General features: G+C 48.7%; 7 protein-coding genes across 7 annotated transcripts; 4 read left to right on the top strand and 3 right to left on the bottom strand.

The window, feature by feature from the left end:
- Positions 1 to 149: 149 nt before the first annotated feature.
- On the bottom strand, positions 150 to 3,336 carry N7447_001598 (glutamine amidotransferase subunit DUG2; the record flags this gene model as incomplete). The annotated part of the gene is made up of 6 exons (XM_057225874.1): positions 150 to 1,858; positions 1,910 to 2,096; positions 2,155 to 2,697; positions 2,750 to 2,881; positions 2,935 to 3,060; positions 3,139 to 3,336. The coding sequence occupies 6 exons, from the start codon at positions 3,334 to 3,336 to the stop codon at positions 150 to 152; spliced, it is 2,895 nt and encodes a 964-aa protein (XP_057089890.1).
- Positions 3,337 to 5,020: 1,684 nt separating this feature from the next.
- On the top strand, positions 5,021 to 6,500 carry N7447_001597 (uncharacterized protein; the record flags this gene model as incomplete). The annotated part of the gene is made up of 2 exons (XM_057225873.1): positions 5,021 to 5,108; positions 5,160 to 6,500. The coding sequence occupies exons 1-2, from the start codon at positions 5,049 to 5,051 to the stop codon at positions 6,498 to 6,500; spliced, it is 1,401 nt and encodes a 466-aa protein (XP_057089889.1). The 5' UTR covers positions 5,021 to 5,048.
- Positions 6,501 to 8,570: 2,070 nt separating this feature from the next.
- Positions 8,571 to 10,203, top strand: N7447_001596 (putative salicylate hydroxylase; the record flags this gene model as incomplete). Its single annotated transcript, XM_057225872.1, has 7 exons — positions 8,571 to 8,617; positions 8,673 to 8,677; positions 8,745 to 8,821; positions 8,882 to 8,939; positions 8,994 to 9,732; positions 9,789 to 10,117; positions 10,166 to 10,203. The coding sequence occupies 7 exons, from the start codon at positions 8,571 to 8,573 to the stop codon at positions 10,201 to 10,203; spliced, it is 1,293 nt and encodes a 430-aa protein (XP_057089888.1).
- Positions 10,204 to 10,572: 369 nt separating this feature from the next.
- N7447_001595 (argininosuccinate synthase) lies at positions 10,573 to 12,241 on the bottom strand (the record flags this gene model as incomplete). Its single annotated transcript, XM_057225871.1, has 8 exons — positions 10,573 to 10,860; positions 10,909 to 10,984; positions 11,037 to 11,605; positions 11,658 to 11,854; positions 11,909 to 11,929; positions 11,985 to 12,026; positions 12,081 to 12,123; positions 12,227 to 12,241. 8 exons carry the CDS (start codon positions 12,239 to 12,241, stop codon positions 10,573 to 10,575), a joined length of 1,251 nt encoding a protein of 416 aa, XP_057089887.1.
- A 936-nt stretch (positions 12,242 to 13,177) lies between these two features.
- N7447_001594 (uncharacterized protein) lies at positions 13,178 to 13,920 on the bottom strand (the record flags this gene model as incomplete). Its single annotated transcript, XM_057225870.1, has 3 exons — positions 13,178 to 13,560; positions 13,625 to 13,787; positions 13,846 to 13,920. 3 exons carry the CDS (start codon positions 13,918 to 13,920, stop codon positions 13,178 to 13,180), a joined length of 621 nt encoding a protein of 206 aa, XP_057089886.1.
- A 1,708-nt stretch (positions 13,921 to 15,628) lies between these two features.
- Positions 15,629 to 16,909, top strand: N7447_001593 (Transketolase C-terminal/Pyruvate-ferredoxin oxidoreductase domain II; the record flags this gene model as incomplete). Its single annotated transcript, XM_057225869.1, has 3 exons — positions 15,629 to 16,188; positions 16,246 to 16,811; positions 16,872 to 16,909. The coding sequence occupies 3 exons, from the start codon at positions 15,629 to 15,631 to the stop codon at positions 16,907 to 16,909; spliced, it is 1,164 nt and encodes a 387-aa protein (XP_057089885.1).
- Positions 16,910 to 17,515: 606 nt separating this feature from the next.
- On the top strand, positions 17,516 to 18,766 carry N7447_001592 (Rcat domain-containing protein; the record flags this gene model as incomplete). Its single annotated transcript, XM_057225868.1, has 2 exons — positions 17,516 to 18,411; positions 18,487 to 18,766. Coding segments are annotated over 2 exons (1,176 nt in total), but the record flags the coding sequence as incomplete, so codon positions are not given.
- Positions 18,767 to 19,247: the final 481 nt, after the last annotated feature.

Here is a 19,247-nt window from a genome sequence, read left to right as displayed (position 1 = left end):
CTGCGCTTGTCTTTCCCTTTATGGCATGAGACGTCAACTGGGAAGACGATAGCCAATTGAGTCTACTATCTGGGAAAGATACATATCAAATGCAAGCCAGAGTTATATTTTTACAAAATGAAACCCCCAAAAAAAAGAGAGAGAGGCGCTTAAGACTTATCCACCAAATTAGCAAACACATACCGGAAAATCTCCCGGCTCTTATACAGATTTTCCACTCGCATGCGCTCGTTATCCAAGTGGGCGTTGTCACTCGCCTGTCCACAAGGCAAGTTAGCCGCCGGGGCCGAAAACTCCTTTTCCAGGAACCGGATTGTCGGGATGGATCCGCCCTCACGGATGAACATTGGTTTCACTTTAGCTACACCAGACGCAGCGGCTGTCCCATTTGTCGTGGGGGTGCTGACCTCCGGATCAGGCTTGGTTCGAATTGGCAATGCGACTGACTCCTCGGTCGACGTGGGCGTCGCTTGTGTAAGGGTAGAGGACGTTGGCACTGTGGCGGCTGTTTGCGACGACCGTTTGCGCGCGGCTTCCTTGCCTGCCGATGAGGTCGTTGTCGATGTGATTACCCGCTCAACATGTGAGGCCAGACTGTCGTCGGAGTCTTTGCGGCGGAGTTCGGGGATGGGGCCTGCGCTGGGTTTGGGCTTGGTCACTGGGCGAGTGTTGGAGGATTGCGGGATAGGCGGGTATTCGCGTTTCGGGTCCTCTTGGGCCGGGGTCCACGCTGCGGTGATCGCCTCTGACAGCGTGGCGAAAATTTCGTTATCTGGGTCTCCGAGCCAGGCGTCAGATTTCCCGGTGATTTCGACTGTGAGGTCGTTTTGTGAGTCGAGCAGCGCGAATTGCTCTTGCGCATAAGCGGTGAGGTTGGCTGCGACTTCGTCGGCGTGCTGATCCGGTACAATACGGATCGATAGGGTTGCTTTGGCTCGGCGCGCGATGGTCGTTGCACTCTTGGTTCCAGGGACTTCCACCGAGTGGACGGTCAAGGCGGGTTCGCGCCAGCGATGCATCAACGACTTGATCAGCGCCTGGCTGTCGGGGATCTCTGGGTGCTGCAAAAGCAATACATCGGCAATGGCCTCGAACCGCTTCTGCTCAGCGTCCGTGAGAGGCCTAACAGCATCGTGGAAGCCAGGCAGATTGATTTTGCCTTTGCGTCCCACGATTGTGGACAGGAGCATGGCAATATCCTTGACTGGTTCATCTAGCAATGTACTGCCGTCGATACCACTGTGGAGATCAGGATGGTCGCTTGTAACCACCAGATTGGCATGCACAACACCGCGTAGCCCGTAAGTTAGGCACGGGTTGTAGTCGTCAAGCCAGTAACTGTTGGCCAGTAGAACCCAGTCCACGGATCCGATCTGAGCCTTGTGCTCGCGAACCGTTTCGTGGAAACCTTGAGACCCGGACTCTTCCTCGCCCTCGATGAGGAAAACGACGTTGCATCGCAAGGTCTTCGTCCGGGCGAGATCGGCTGCGGCATACAATGACGCCAGAATGGGCCCCTTGTTATCAGACACACCACGGCCGTACAAAAATCCGTTAATAGAAGTGAGCTGATAAGGATCTGTCCTCCACTTGGGTCGGTTTGTCTGTGCGCCCACGACGTCATAGTGGCCATAGAAGAGGATGGTCTTGTCAACCTTGTTAGGTGAGGTAGCGTTAAATCTAGCAAAAACAATGGGATTGGTGTCCTGGCCAGTAGTCAGGAGCTTGGTCTTGGCGCCGAGGTAGTTGCAGTGCCGCCGAAGGAACGCAGCACCCTGGTTGCATTCGCCAGCGAATTTGGGACTTGCGGAGATAGTCTTGAAAGAGACGAACTTTGCAAGACTGTTGACCATTTCATCTGGGTAAAATTTAGTGGGTTTTCGACGCGAATAGCATGTGTGGGACGTACCATTGCTGATTGGAGGCAGCTCTTCCTGGGTCATGAAGAATTCAGTCAGATCCCAGATTCCTACCGAGTTGTCATTTCCACCAGTGGCGTAGATCTGGCGATCTTTGAATCGTCCGGCAGCTGAGGCGAGCATGGTGCCCTCATGGGCAACCCAGCCACCGACCTCTTCGAACCGGGAGTTGAATTTCTACCAGTGGTCAGCTAAAGTCGATTCGAAGGCGACAAAAATCTAGATCAGTGCATACCTTGACCGTTCCACTAGAGTCACCACAGATAGCGACACCCTGGATGACGTGCACAGCCCACAGATCCCCAGTATGTCTAGTGATCCGCTTAACGAGCTGCTGAGAGTCCAAATTCCAAATGTTAAGAGCGCCGCCAGCCAAACCACAGTAGAGTAGCGATCCCTCAACGGCGATAGTCAGCACAGGGTCTCCATTCTGTAGCTTGGCAATTTGGGATGGAGCCGCGCCAGGATCCTGACCCAGACGCCACAGCTTCACCACACCATCGCCCGCACCAGTCAAAAGAACCTCCTCGGAAGGAGCAGTCTCGACTAGGCCCTTGACTAGGAGCATGGAGTAGACGTAGCCATGATGCGCGAAGAGCTTGTGGTGGTCGCGCTTGAAGCTCAACACACGACCACCGTCAGAGAGGGCACCATCTGATGATCCTGGGGCGCGAGTACCGTCCGGCCCTCTGGAATCGAAGAAGCGATGTGTCCGCTTGGATGGATGCGCAGACGATGCTTGGTTCAATGTTGACCCTTCCTCGGAGAGATCACACCACTGTCCGAGTTAGAAGGTCGCTAAATAGGGGGCGCATACAAGGGTCAAGTACCTGTATACTTGTATTCTGCGCACCACAGTAAAGAGTCTGGTTATGCGATGAATAGACTACTGTAAATATATCGCCCACGTCGTGGTGTGAATAAATCGAGTAGAGACGTTCAAATGTGCGCGTGGACCACACCTGTCCACGTCATTAATCTCGGTTTCGTGATATTCTTCATTTCTATGACTCACATTGACCACAGAGTCGCCCCCGCTTGAAAATAGTAGATTTCCATCTTCAGAGAGATATAGGCCTAGCACACTCTCTTTGTGTGCGTGGACGGACACCACGAGATCATAAGTTTCAAGGGACCACGCCTGTTGAAACGGTCAGCCACGAGCCTTGGCAATTGAAGAACATTGTACATTGTGAAAGAAGAATCAAAATCAACTTACAACAATATCTCCTCCTTGCAGACCAGCAAAAACACACTGTTCATCAATGGCCAGAGCGAGAACGGAGCGACTGGCGAGCACGCGGTGGCCGATGCCGCAGTCACTATTTGGAAGGGCACTGGGATCTTGTGTATGAGAATCAGATTCCCAAGTTTTCTGATCCTCCTCAGAAATGCTCTCTGATTCGACTAAATCCATGATCAGTCTAATCTGCTCAATGGTTTGCAATGGCTTGCAATAGTTCGTAGTGGAGAGTGAAGTGATGTTGGTGTTCTCGGATGCTCTCCGCTTCAAATCAACCAAACAGAACACTGGAAATCTCCCGAATTCACTCCATTCTGTTTTTGAGGTTGTAGAACTTCAATGTTTTTTTTAAACAAAATGAAGGAATATGAATCGTCGAGGCGGTACGGGGGAAAAAAAGGCAATAAAAACAATAACAAGATATTGCACCATCGATAAAATATTTGACTCACCATCCCTAGCATCCCTTTTATCTAAGCAACAAGTCCTTCTATACAAATAATCAGCTATTGGATTAATTTATTTTCGTTTGTCTATGGCACGGTCGCGTGTCCATTCATTGGGGTCGAATATTCTTGCAATTCATAACTATGAGACGTACCTTGGCTCCCACAACAGGCGTGCTAAGGGGGTACTGGGGCGACGGCCGACCATAATATAGGGATTTAGGATAGATTAAGGATAGATCCAGAATAGAATCAGGTTGAGTGAGTTTGGAATTTCAATGAAAATAGTCCAATATGGAAAAGACAATGAAGCGCACACCGATGTTGATCTGCACTCCAATCTTGAAATCTCAGACGCTCGTTATTGATAAGGGAGAAAGATACCTACATGTACTCCGTAGGACTAGACTCTGCCCGAGACCTACTGGGCACAACCCCTGATGGCTTTCATCCTTCAGTTCTGGACCAGAAACACTGGCCTGCAGGTGTCCATCTGTGATCAATGTGTCCAGGCACCCTTGAAAACTCGGGATCGAGTGATACAACAGTAATGGCGCCATTTTGGTCTTGAAATCATCATTTTCGGAAGTATACTCCCAATAAGTAGATACACAATATATATCCCTGGAGAAAAGAAAGAAATAAGTCTCCGAAATTATCCATGCTCACATGTTCAAGCCCCAGCACCGCCACAGATGGCTGAGATGACTGACTTTGTATGGCACCAGCCACAGTGGCGGTGACCCCGTCAGCCAATCAAATGTCAAATGTCACCGCTCTTTGGACAGCTTCCATACGGAGTCCCCGTTTAACACCTGATCAAATGCCAAAGCACACGATGTTAAAAAGTCGGGACTATTTCTTTTCCATTTTTCCTCATCTAATTATAATAATGTGATCGTGATTTCCCTGGAAATTTTCTTCCGGGTCCCGGCACATGCAGCTTTACCGCAAGGATCGCTTTGGCGCCCAACAGCTTTCGAGTGTGATATGTGATATGAGCTCATTGAACCTACCAAGTCTTTAATACGTGTCTGCCTCCAAAAGTGGCACCCAACCATTCTGCCCTATAGTTCCTGCAGCCTGGCCCGCTGTTCGTTGCTCTGCCCAACGTGGATGCGCTTGATCCCCAGCCTCCCTGCTCCATACCGCATCACTCCTCCCACGTCTTAAAAAAGCTCGTTGGGACGCCTCCGATCGGACCTTTGCGCTGATAAAGGCCTGAGGTCAACAACCCAACTGCCTTATTAACCGTCAAGAGAACTCAAAGGTTGTGCCTTGCTTATTCTTTCATACCCTAGTTCCTCCATACTTCACTTGTGATCTATACCCCAGGAATTTCTTTTAAAGCAAATTTTTTTACTCCTACACCGCTACCGTCGATCTCACCATTTGATGACTGATTATCGGTAAGGTCGTCGCAACGACTTACTATTTGCTATGGCGCCTTTTGGTCAAACGATCGCTGTGATTGACAAGTCTGGCAAAGTTGTCAGCACAGTAAGTTTGATCTCCAGTGGAAAGTCGACCCCGCATTCTGACTATCATTAGAGTAAGCAACTATTCGGTGTTTTCAGCCATGCCAAAAACGCCTATCGCGAGCGCAAGTCCGCCTTCCAATCAGAACGCAATGCAAAAATTGCGGAGCAACAAGCACTCCAAGGACTCGCCAACTATCAGATCGATGACTCGCCATCGGTAGCCCCATCTCGACGAAGCCGTGGGACTAGGTCAAGACATCACAGCGGCCGCAGTCATCGTGCTTCATCCCACTACGATGGAGAAACAGTTGTATCGCGGCGGGACTCTCAGTACGAGCCCCCGCAGATTATCGCCCGCCGTCATACCCATCACGATCTGGCGGTTCGAGACGCCCCTCGCCCATCAACGGCTCGATCAAGATCTGATGCACATATCGACATGGATCTTGCATATGGGGACGCCTCTCATGCGGCCTTATCTCGATACAACCCCCCGGAGCCCCAAAACGATCAACAACAACTTGACGGTCTTGTCAACCGAGCACAGTGGCTTCTCGAAGAAGCGCACTGTATGCAGCATGGTGCTACCGCGACCATCGCCCATCTCCAGAAAAACCCAGATGCCATGGCCGCCGTCGCCTTAACTTTAGCGGAGATCAGTAACCTGGGGCGTAAGATGGCGCCCGCAGCATTAACCGCGGTCAAGTCAGCCTCGCCAGCCGTCTTCGCTCTTCTTTCCAGTCCTCAATTCCTCATCGCCGCCGGAGTCGGTCTAGGCGTGACGGTGGTCATGTTTGGAGGATACAAGATTATCCAAAGAATCAAAGCCAGCGCTATTGGGGAAGAAGGACAGCCCGCCGAGACGGAATTGGAAATGGAAGAAATGATGGAATTCAACACAGACCATCTCAGTTCTGTTGAGATGTGGAGACGCGGCGTCGCCGATCAACAAGCCCACAGCGTTGGAACATCTGTTGATGGCGAATTCATCACACCCACCGCAGCGGCCATGTCAGGCATCGATGTGACGACTGCTCGCGCGCGACGGGACCCTCGTTTCAAATTCGACGAAGATGCCTCGGTCGCTTCGTCCCGACGCTCCCGCCGTTCACGTAGCACCCGAGCTCCGACACATGCAGCGTCAGAGCGGCACGAACGGAGATCAAGAGCCCCTTCAGAGCCACCGAGTGGATTCTTCCGACGAAGTTCATCCAGGTCCAAGGCGCCATCACAGGTCCCCAGCAAAGCGCCTAGCAGAGCACCAAGCAAAGGTCATAGTCGAGCCCCCAGTCACGCCCCCAGTCGCGCCCTCTCTAAACATAGCACCTATGTCTCCGAAACCGAGAAACGTCCCAAGGAAAAAAAGAAAGGTCCCAGCCGACTACGACTTATGTTCACCTCTTCCTCCTGATCGTCAGACTTTCGCTGCCAACAGACTCATTATTTGTACATACATATATCCGCCCAACGCTTCTTACGACGACCCATGACTTATGTGTCACTTTCTCACGTTCTATATTTCTTTTGGGCATGGCTACCGCCTTCTTTTCTATTCCTCTCCTTTTCCTCGCCTTTTCCCAACTACTTTCAGCAATGCAAAACCCTTCAGGCAAGCATATTTTGGCGTTGGCGGCATCGGCTGTATTATATACTTCACCAACTAGGAAAAAAATTGGATAAATTCCATGTCTTCAAAAATAAAGGTACATCACATCATCCATCAATTGCCCATCAACTGGTGTAGATAATTAATTTCGTCGTTTTTGGCTGTAAGAAAGACTGATCACCTGAGCACGCACATAATATAGTGCAGTAGTATGGCTCCGAGTAGATTGGCAATCAGCCTCTAGCTCTGTGGATACTAGGTAAGGAGGTCCATTACTTATGAGATAGATGGAACCTGTACTATCCATATGAACGTGGGGGTATAGCCGAGGGGATATCGATATATAGATAAGGATATATGTACATGTATGGACATGTTAAGCCTTATAGTTCTAGCGCCAATTTAGCATTTTGCCTCTTGAACAATTCATCTCCATTTTCACATCCTACCATGTATCTAGATATCTAGCTATCTAGGTCTTGGGCTTCTCATAAAATGCTTTAAGTATACGAACTCTTCAAGATAAGTGTCTACCGTCAAGGATGTTGTATCGATGACCATGAGAATTCTTTTCCGACGGACTGACTCGGTGACCTATTTATGCCGTGCATGTCAGCAATGGCCTCTATGAGACCCACTCTGTTTGAGTTCAGACCATCAGCTCGAAGTTCGCGTGATTGAGACAGAGAATGGTATGTTTGGATTTGGCTGTAATAAGGAGACAAAGTCCGCGGGTTCTTCAGGGCCAAATGGGGTATGTGTCATATTGGCAATTGGCGAGGTTAGCCCGATGTGCAAAGGCAACTGTGCCGAGGAAATTGTTCGCAGCGTTGAGACTTGTAGCTGTTTTCTTCAATCATGCCGATTCAAGTCGGACCATAGTCCCGGCAAATAAGGTGTCCAAAAAAAGCCGATCATCAGCCTTAATATAAAACCCCTTGGTGGTCAATATACAGAGTAGCTCCGTACGGTAAATTCGAAGGAATATAGCTGTCTGGTCTCTCAAAAATGGAGTTCTAACTAGCAATTTTGCTAATAGATCACCAAAGAATGCGCCTACACAGACAGAATTTATAATTTGGTCCCACAGCGTGGAATGAGCATTCTCCCAGAACGACAGTCGGATCCCGGATGGCTCGGCTCCGTGAGCTTAACGGAGAAATAGACTATTTGATAAATCAGCAAGATACCCTTAGACTGACCGATACCGGTCAATTAGAAGCAATGTCTATCGGCAATACCAATACCGTCAAGATGCAACATGCATGGACCAAAAAAGCCGCAAAGATCGAAGTTGCCGACAGAGATGGGTGACGTTGTCGGCAGATGAAGAGATCCCAAATAGCCGGTTGAGCGTGGCAATTCCCCCACTGGCTCTTGGCCCCCATCAACCTCGAACAAAAAGGCGACTTTCAGTACCACATATTAGTATGTGCTTTCTCTTTTGCGAATGTTGCGCAATGATGTGAAATAAGATATCATATGAAATAAGGGACTTGCTGCTTTCAATCTGCAACGGTATTCAAGCATAGTACATCCGGGGGAACCCCGGCCCCGCGATTTGCGAATCCACACGCTATAAGAAATATTTCTCCATACCAGTTCCCCCGGTCTGTAACTAGATAAGAGGTGAGTAAGCTGTGGAGGCGCTAAGGTAGCTAGGAATAATAAGAAATTACATCTCTTCGGCTTTCAGGCAATTTCATCTTTCTCTTTCCCGAACTGAGAGCGGGTGGAACGGCAGTCCCTTAAAATAGACTCGAAGTAATAATTTCTTAAGTACTGCAAGGCCTGCCTTTACCAGCCAAAAGCTAGTTTCGAAATCTTTGTTTCTACCACCACTCCCTTCCTCCGATAACAGTTTGAATATTCAAGATGGAGGTCCCAATGGCAAAGGTGCCTCTAGAGGTGATTGTTGTCGGGTATGTATTCCATTGTGCATGGTTCATGTGAGGTTGTTATACTGATGTTTCGTAGGGCTGGTATGTTGTTCCTGAACGGGAAGGCTCCATTGGCTCGAGAAAAAGGTATTAACGATAGTTGAACCAGGCATCGGCGGTATGGCTGCGGCCCTCACATTAGGTCTGCGCGGACACCGTGTCATTGTCCTTGAAGCTGCCCCAAAGGTATGTGGCGTGGATAATCGAGAATGTGTGGCATTTCAAGCAAGGCTAACCACTCAATAGATCATGGAAGTGGGAGCTGGGATCCAAGTGTCCCCAAACATGATGCGTTTATTCGAGAGTGAGTCTGTTTCCACGATCCTGCGAGTAAAACAGGCATGCTAACCAGTATCAGGATGGGGGGTCTCGGACTTAATCCATGCCCAAGACGTAGCTCTAGAACACATCCAAGTCCGAAGATGGGACAACGGCAACCTCCTCGCCACAATGCCAGTGAACAAGACGTTCGGCCAGCAAGTCGTTATTCACCGCGCAGACCTGCACAATGCTATCATCGACAGGGCTATAGCCCTTCCCAACGTTGAGCTCCGCGAGAACTCATTTGTCACAGACGTGCAATTTAGCCCAGCCAGTGTTACTCTCGCCAACGGCGAAATTGTGCGTGGCGACGTGGTAATCGGCGCAGACGGCATCAAGTCTACCGTCCGTAGTCATCTGCTCGAAGACTCGAGTATTAAAGCAGTTGCCACTGGCGACGCGGCCTACCGCATCATGCTACCCCGACACATTATGGAGCAGGATCCTGAATTGAAGAAGCTCATTGACGAGCCGCTGGCGACTCGTTGGCTGGGTCCTTCGCGCCATATTATCGCTTACCCTGTGCGCAAGCATGAGCTGTACAATGTTGTCCTGCTTCATCCTGATAGCCATGGTGTTGATGAGTCTTGGACCACGCAGGGTTCCAAGCAGGCTATGGCTGACAACTATGAGGGTTGGGATACCAGGGTACGGAAACTTATTGATCTGGTTGATGATAATCAAGTTTTGGAGTGGAAGTTGTGTCTGCATCGTCCGCTGAAGACATGGGTTCGGGGATCCGTCGCTCTGATCGGTGATGCGTGTCATCCCATGCTGTATGTGCTCGTGAACTTTGGCTGATTTGGCCTCAAAACTAACCTTGCTGGTCTAGTCCATATCTTGCTCAAGGTGCTGCCCAGGCTGTTGAAGATGCGGCTGCGCTTGGTGTCGTGTTGTCGGCTATCTCATCGCGCGAGGAGATTCCGAATGCATTGAGTGCTTATGAAAGGTCCCGGAAGAAGCGTGCTGAGACGGTGCAGCAGTCTGGATCGGAGAATCGTATCACGTTACATTTGCCAGATGGACCTGAGCAAATTGCCCGAGATGAGCAGTTCAAGGCTTCGGTCAGCGGAAATAACCCCGACAAGTGGTCGGATCGTCGGACACAAGAGTTCCTTTGGGGCTGGGACGCAGAGAAGGCGGCGTTGGATATTTGGAATGGTATGTCCCCTTTATGTCTCGGATGGTCATGTGCTAACTCGTCGGCAGAAGACCGAGGACCGCTCAAGGTTAATGCGAATCTGTAGGGTGTCCTGTTCATATCTCAGCTTTGTCATCATCTAGCGCCTACATAGAGTCGACTAGAATTAGATCACATACATAACTATTCTTAGAATCTAAACCTTTCACTTGAAGGTACGAGCTTGCGTGGACGTAATGAAAATGGGATCGTTCAATTCATCCAAGACATTGCAATTTTAATACCAATTCCCATAGTGCTAATATTTTTCTAGTTCATTATACAGTCATTCAAGCCCAAGACCATCCATCATAAATCGGTGGAACATAAGGCAAGGAGACTTGACATGTTGGCCTCAGGAAGCCAGGGATGGTCAACATTTGGCATTCCAATCATTCAAATTGAAGATGACATGTCATATTTCTGGAGACATAATTTACAATCTCTCACCAGCGGCGGCCTTCATCTGACCGTACTTCTTGAGACGGATGGCAGACACGTTGATGAAGCCAGTGGTCTCAGCGGGGGAGAAGTCACCAATCTCATCCATGGAGGACTCGCTCATGTCGTAGAGCTTCTCGGTCTCGGAGGAGCGGCCGAGGACGGACATGGTGCCCTTGTAGGCGCGGCAGCGGACCTGGCCGTTGACGGACTTCTGGGAAGCGGTGATGGAGACCTCGAGGAACTCACGCTCGGGGGAGAAGTACATGCCGTTGTACAGGAGCTGGATATGTTAGATCAGATAATCGAATACCGGGAATATCGTGCTTACCTTGGAGTAGTTGTAGGTGACGAAAGAATCGCGCAGAGCACGGACCTCACGGTCCATAACAAGACCCTCAAGGTCACTGGAATACAAGTTAGTTATGCCATCAAAGTATCGCAATAGAATATACTCACAGGTGGGCAGAGCGCAGGCAGGTGAGACCGGGGGTCTCGTAGCAGCCACGGGACTTGATACCGATGAAACGGTTCTCGACGATATCGATACGGCCAACACCGTGACGGCGGGCAATGGCGTTAGCGGTGAGGAAGAGCTCGACGGAGTCGGTAGCAACCTTCTGCTTGCCACCCTCAGTGTACTCGAGCTTGACGGGGACACCCTTCTCGAAGTAGAGAGTGAAGTCCTCGGGCTGATCGGGGGCAGTCAGGGGGTCCTGGGTAAGCTTCCACATGTCGGCGGGAGGAGTGGTGTTGGGGTCCTCCAGGATACCGGCCTCGTAAGAGCAGTGGGCCAGGTTCTCGTCCATAGACCAGGGCTTAGACTTGGTGGAGGTGACGGGGATACCCTTCTCCTCGGCGTAGTCGAGCAGGTCCTGGCGACCCTTGAAGCGCTCGTAGAAGACGGGTTCGCGCCACGGGGCAATGACCTTGATGTCAGGCTGGAGGGCGTAGAATGCAAGCTCGAAGCGGACCTGGTCGTTACCCTTACCAGTGCAGCCGTGGGAGACAGCGAAGCAGCCCTCGCGCTAGGTTTAGGTCAGTATGACATCTTTCTGCTGGCGAGGAATTAAAGCGTACCTGAGCAACCTCAATCTGGGCACGGGCAATAACGGGGCGAGCCAGGGAGGTACCGAGCAGGTAGACGTTCTCGTAGACGGCATTGCAAGCAATGGCGGGGAAGCAGAGCTCCTCGATGAACTCGCGGCGGATGTCAATAATCTCGCACTTGAGGGCACCAATCTTCAGGGCCTTCTCGCGGGCAGCCTCGAAGTCCTCTGCGAATTATTATTAGACCGGGGTTGGGTGATATGTCGACGGAATTGGATTACCTTCCTGGCCAACATCGGCCACTATGTTCATATTAGTACTTGATCTTGATTGACATGGGCTTGAATTGCGACTTACTGAAACAGACGACCTCATAGCCCTCCTCGATGAGGTACTTCACTGAAACTCGGTATTAGTATCCGCGATGAATCAATTGAATGATGATATTCATACAGATGCAGCTGGTATCGAGACCGCCGGAGTAGGCGAGGCAAACCTGTGCGATTGAACTGTTAGAAAGAGTATGGAGCTTGTAGCGGTGTGGGATAAAGGAATTGGGAATTGAGGTTGTGTGAGAAGGGAGTGGAATTAGTTCATACCTTTCCCTGTGCCATTGTGAATAATTGAATAAAATTCAAAAAGACTTATAAACGTGGAGTATAAAAGGAAGGGAAGATTGAGTCATTGGGAAAAAAAGGCAATTTTGGTGCGGGCCGGGGAACAAGTCACGGGTCCGGAAGTGATAGCCCTGATAAGATCATTGCCCCTCCTTAAGAGTCCGAATCAAATCCGACACCGCCATAGAGGCATAAGTCCAATGGCTTTTATATAAATAAGATGGAACTTATTATGAATAGTTAAGGCCTAGGGCTACTATGTTTTCCTATGGGAAGGACGAGTATGTGTTTCACTCATTTATATTGAGAAAAGATCAAGTCCAGTCTATTGGAATAGAGTGCATGATTAGGATACTCATCAGGATACTCCTTACAGCTTTATGGTTCCATGTTCTATATACACCTATACGTACCGGATTTTCCCCGGTAGGTTGGGCTTTCCCATTTGAGCTGCCGCCACTTTTATGAGGTTGCTCAGGCTCAGGCTCAATGAGTAGATGTCAGCACGGGCGCAGATCAGTGTCATACTCCAGATTAGTCACGTGCAGGATGACTGTACCCTAATAAAAATGCCCATGACGCACATAGACAGATTTCTTATCCACCATAAAGTTAAAAGGAACTATTTTTTATTGTTGCAATCTCACAATCTAAGAATTCAGTCTTTCGCTGCTTTATAATCTGTCGCAGGCCAAAGATCGTATGGTTTCTATTAGATAGTACTAGCTGCTAGCCATAATGGAAATCTACTATGTGATCGCTAAGCCGCTTGCTCTAATATAAACCCTATAAACCCCTCGGGAGTATCGGGTATACTAGGAGGAGCAGGCTAGGGTAGGGAAGACAAGACCCCGATAGCACTTGAACCGACCACACTCAACCCCAATTCAATTTTTTATCCACCTAAAACAAATACAACCACCCCAGAGCCTTCTATAGCCTCCCCTGCATCTCACGCGAAACCGCTATTTGAAGCTGTTGTTCCCACCCGAAGCACAACTGACAAAGTGGGTTATAGTAGCCATTGGCGTCAAGCCACTCTGCCTTCCTCAACTTCATGTAGCCTTCATAGGTGCCTCCATGGTCTATCGACAAACACTGCGTGCCGCACACTTTGTTCTTCTCAACACTCGATAAATAGTGGTAGAGCGCACCGTGGATGGTCTCCTTCTGGGCGGTCGTGTCGCAGTTGCACCCAGTAGCATAGTACACATACTTCCAGCCATTGAGGTTACCGCTGATCTTGGCGCAGGTTTTCTGCTTGCTCTGGGCCCAAACGACGCCCACAATAGCAGCCGTTATTGTTGTACACAAAACTACCGACCGTGGCACATTGTGCCAGCTTGGAGATACCAGACTCGCAGATATTAATTGGCTCACGGACAGCTAGGGTGGTGCTGGTGCTGTTCACACCAGGGGTGATTGCTTCTAGAGTTGCGAGGTTGAAGGCTTCGCTCCCGTCTAGGTGCAAGGCATGCCATCCATCAGGCAGTCGCTGACCTTCGACGAGCTGGCCATCGGTAGACGAAGGCGGGGTAGATGGCTAAGCTAGCGTGAGCCCATAGAATATGTTTAATGTCAGGATCGACGCCTCTAGAAACCGCATAGAGCCAGCAGATGGAGGAGAACAGAATTCCAATAATCGCAAGGCGAGCAACGAGTGCACTAGAGTCCATCGATTGAGATTGTGATGGGCAAATGTGAATGAGAAAGAACAGACAGGAATTAACAGAAGGAAACGTAAGCCATTATAGGTCCTGTTTATAACTAGTAGTTTAGTGTCAGTGACTAGAAGCTTAATTGTAGATAGTAGTGTGTAGGAGGCTCGCGGTCAGATATTTAGATTAAACATGTCTCACTACAGCTCTCTAGCTCTCGATAGTCTCTATCTAGGTTCACGCAGTATACGCCGCCGACAGTGAACTAAACACATGGGCCCACTTCTTCTGGGCGAAATTTTAGCGCACACACATTGAGTAGAATTATATGGAGGCACGAACGAAGCCGAATTCTCATATTTGTGGCTGCCTAGAGCGCCCCTCTTGTAGATAAAAATCTACTTTTGCATGCATCGATCAACCGGTCAAAGTTGGCTATAATTTCAAACCACGACCAAGTGCTCCTAGTGCATTGTCGAGGTTACATCGCCTTATAAGCTTTGCCAAGAAGTCACTACGGAATTTACAAGCACCTGGAATTCTTCTCCATTTGGTTGGCTCGAATCTGAAAAAAAGACCTGAATGTCAGTCAATAGAGCAGCTTCATGACCACAGCCTAGCCTCTATTGCCCAACTTGGATCCTCTCTTCTTTTTGAATGAATTGGAAGACACGAAACTGTGGAGACGTGTCCTAAGCGGTATTTTGCGAAAGGGCATGGAATTGATGTCTCAATATAAAGATGGATTCAGGGATCTCTTTCCGCATACATCCGACGGTCCGATCCCTGCAGATCAGAACGCAGGTGGGGCTAAACTACAAAAACCTGTACTCGTTGTACTGAAGCAATTTCTGTTCGGACTTAGATCTCCTCATTCCTCCGAGTTAATGCATATGGTATCTAGGCAGCAAGGCGGCGAGGTTCTACTTTGCTTGCTTACCTCTAGTTAGTCAGATCTCTCTTTGTCCCATGAAGCTATAAAGAGAGCTTCATGGCAGTAGGTAGATCCAACAGATCTTGATCTCTCTCTCCCCTTGCCCGGGTAGTTTACACTTCATTGCGAGTGATTAGCCCCCTATGCTGACCTGTAAATACTTCGTTGGTATGGTTCAGTCCACCTCTCGAACTGCCACGGATGCATGTTCGGTATTCACGCCCTCAAGTAGTATACCTATCTAGGATGAAGCAAAGCCCAAACTCGGCCCATTAAAGTGGGGCAAAATGGGCTTATTTCTTTTTGCCTACAGCCCGTAATCTTTGAATAAATATGCCCAACTTTGGGCTTCCAGAAGCCTAGTATCAACCATGCTAGTAATATATTAATAACGTTGATGTACTTTACTCAGGCCGCTCATCCCTACACTCAGTGAGCACTCAGTGAGCCAATCATGGCGCTCAGATGATGATCAGGAGTGGATCGGGGTGCTCAGTGAGGAACCAGAAAGGTCTCGAGTGCCAGCCATTATCTGGTACATATGGATTCTATAGCGCATATAATATTTCCCTTAATCACTGTGGTGCCCAGGTCCATCACAACTTCGTCATATCTATAGTTTGACTAGTTTGGCTAGTTTGCACAATTTGCATTATCTCGGCTATCCGCGGCGGTTTCCCCGCGCAATGCCCCGGACAATGAACAAGGAGTAAATTTATAAGGCAATCATCCCTACGGAAAAGAAACTCTATGTATTTAGATTTTTTTCATATCTCACAATTCTAGCCAGAGATGGCTTCCTCACGAAATTCTTTGCGGTCTCTCGCCCAAGCTCCTCGGCGGTTCTACTCTGGAGCTCCTACTCCGGCAGCGAAGCTGAACTTACCTATTGACTACAAAACCACTCCAATTCTACACCACACTGCAGCCTCCTTGTCAAGTACATCAGAGTACCCGGCAGGTGCCACGAGTAAACGACTCAACCTCTACCAAGCGATCAACTCAGCAATGCGGACAGCACTATCCAAATCCGATCGAACTATCGTGTTTGGCGAGGATGTTGGATTTGGAGGTGTTTTCCGATGCTCGATGGATCTTCAAACAGAATTTGGGTCGGATCGAGTGTTTAACACCCCCTTGACAGAACAAGGTATTGCGGGTTTTGCAATTGGGGCGGCAGCGGAAGGGATGAAGCCTATAGCCGAGATCCAATTCGCCGACTATGTATTTCCAGCGTTCGATCAGATTGTGAATGAGGCGGCCAAGTTTCGGTATCGAGAGGGTGGATCAGGCATTAATGTTGGGGGTCTCGTCATCCGCATGCCGTGCGGTGCGGTTGGACACGGTGCTCTGTACGTTATGGTGTATCCGAGTGCCAAGCAAATTGGTATGCTAATTGACTCAAATAGGTACCACTCTCAATCCCCAGAGTCTCTCTTCGCACATATTCCGGGGTTGCGAGTAGTCATGCCACGGTCCCCTGCTCAAGCAAAAGGACTTCTTCTGTCTTCTATCTTCGAGCACAATGATCCGGTGCTTTTTATGGAGCCCAAGATCCTCTACCGTGCAGCCGTGGAATATGTCCCCAATGAATATTATACTATTCCGCTGAGTAAAGCGGAGGTCATCAAGCCTGGCAAGGACTTGACCATCATTTCATATGGACAGCCTCTTTACTTGTGTTCTTCTGCTATCTCCGCCATTGAGAAGACCATGCCAGGTGTCAATGTGGAGCTTATTGATCTACGAACCATATATCCCTGGGATCGACAAACTGTCATCAACAGTGTCAAGAAGACTGGTCGAGCCATTGTCGTACATGAAAGTATGGTCAACTATGGCGTGGGTGCAGAGGTTGCATCCACGATACAGGAGAGTGCATTCTTACGTCTTGAAGCCCCCGTCAAGCGAGTTGCTGGGTGGAGCACACATACTGGGCTGAGCTACGAACAATTCATTCTGCCAGATGTCGCAAGTGAGTACCCAATACCCTTTATTTCGTTCCCATTGTCACTAACCGATGGTCTTACTCTAGGGATCTACGACGCAATTAAACAAACACTTGAATATTGAACTGGGATGTCTAGGATATTATAATAGTACGCAAGTTATTTTGTATCTAAGTACATTATCCACTTGCAGTTTATTGATCGTGACCAAGTGCAAGGAATTGCAAAAGAAGAATGCCAACAACTTTGTTGACTCAAAAAAAAGTGTTCTCAATAGCTTCAAAATTTTACATACCGCTAGAATATGTTTTATTTTATTTTATTTTTCGGGCTTCCTTCACATGGGCCTGGAGATCACTGTCTTGATGACTTCCATTTTCTTCTCGTGGCTCACCTGGGTACGTTCCCTTTCTGACTGTTTTCTTCTTTCCCTCGAGAGTTGTTTCTTCCCCTGTCTTCAATCCTAAGCTTTCTACTTTGTTTCATCTTTCGTCTTTCATCTTAATCGCCTCTTTCAACCTATATCTCGGTTCTAAATCTCTTTTGTGCATCAAGCTGTGTGACTGCCTATTCGCCATCTGTCTCAAACTGTATATACCCTTTTCTTGGTCATTCAGCCTTGGGGTGCAAATCTCGCGTTACATCCGACATCCGACTGGGCATTCTTCTTGACCTACAAAACAAAGAACGGCGTCTCCTCTCTATATTTCTGAGATGAAACAGTTTCACCATGGATCTCGACGCAACGGACCTTGAAACAGCAGATTTTGTTTTACAGACTGCACTGCAAGATGTTGAAGAGCTTTTGAGGTCACCAGCCCGCAATGGAAATTATAGAAGAGTGCGAATTGATGATCACGATTGTGCTCTTCTGCAATGGAGATCTGAGCTTCGAGTGCGAAGAAGAACCCAACAGGACCGTCGAGAAGCGATCCAGATATCGAGACAATCACGTTTCAGTCAGGCCGCAATTCTTCGAGGTATTCGAAATCGTGAGATAAATGGTGCTCTAGCAGCTTGCGCACCTCCAATGCAAGCACATCCTCCAACGCAAGACTTTATTCCTAACCCAGATGCTCAGGTACAAGTCCGACAGCGAGCGAATGTCACAGCTACTGCGACAGTACCTCCTTCTGGTGTCTTGCGGGAGTACGTCGCATACTCGGACAGTGATCCCGGGTCCAACATGTTTGAAAATAGCTGCTTACATGTATATTGCCAAGAATGTGTCATCCGCCTTCTCCAAAATTCCCTGGCCGATGAAAGCTTGTTTCCTCCTCGTTGTTGTCGTTTACCTTTGCCACTAGAATCTGCGCGTGGCTTCATTGATGATGCGCTATGGGCAAGATTCGAGGAAAAATCGATTGAATACGGAGATCAGTTTCGTACTTATTGCTCGGAATCTGCTTGCTCTCGATACATTCTACCAACTTATGTCCATGGCACAATCGGAAATTGCAGATCGTGCAACCACCAAACATGTACCCTTTGCAAGAAGATCACTCACCAGGGAGAATGTGTTGATGATCGGGCAGAGGTCCTAGAGCTTGCAAGAGTAGAAGGGTGGCAAAGATGCTCGAATTGTAGTCATCTCGTTGAGCTTCGTAGCGGCTGCAATCATATAACGTAAGGAATTTCTCGTCGACATGAAATCTCCTTGACTTTACGGTCACTTCTGCTAATACACAATCATTTGTCTAGATGCCGTTTCCAGCATGAATTCTGTTATGTGTGTGCTATACCCTGGAAGCAATGTGAATGCGCCCACTGGGACGAGGCCAGGCTCCAAGAGCGAGCGGAGCTGATTGCGGCTCGGAACCAGCCCACTCACCCTGCGCCGCAGGCTGTTGAGCAAGCAGCTCAATTCCTAATCGCCCGGCATGATTGCGATCACGATGTAGGTTGGAAAAAGCTCAATATCTCTGCCGAATGTGAGGAATGTGGTGACTGGATGCCTGATTTCATTCTCGAATGCAGGAACTGTGGAGTCCAAGCCTGCAGGGGTTGTCGAATGCATAGGTTCTAATTGAGGAGGTGCAAAGAGCTGTGAAAGGGTTGAATAATTCAGCCAAGGAGATTACCTATTCTAGGTGTGGGATTCGAGGATTGAGACCAATTAGTTATTGTCAAGTCAAACTATTCGAGATATTTTTAAATGAAAAATTTGATTAACACAGCAGAACCCAGCTTCCAACATATGTTCACAGCTAAGTCCACAGCCCCGGCCAACTTCCGAAATATCCCAAGGTAGATGATTGATCAGCCGATGATTTACCTCACATAAGCACGGCCTTAATTCCGCCTCAATAGCATGCCTTTGAAATCAATCCTAAACACCTACATCCACGGTACAATGGCTCTGTAATCAATCCTAGACACCTAGATCCATAGCACAATGGCTCTATAATCACCTAATATACACCAGTATTGCGAATATGCCATCCATCGATGGCATCATAACG

This window comes from Penicillium robsamsonii, assembly GCF_028829455.1.
Source record: "Penicillium robsamsonii strain IBT 29466 chromosome Unknown utg000001l_segment0_segment0, whole genome shotgun sequence".
NCBI classification, from domain to species: Eukaryota; Fungi; Ascomycota; class Eurotiomycetes; order Eurotiales; family Aspergillaceae; genus Penicillium; species Penicillium robsamsonii.
Note: the sequence above shows the minus strand (reverse complement) of the source record. Positions and strands in the feature narration are given on the sequence as shown.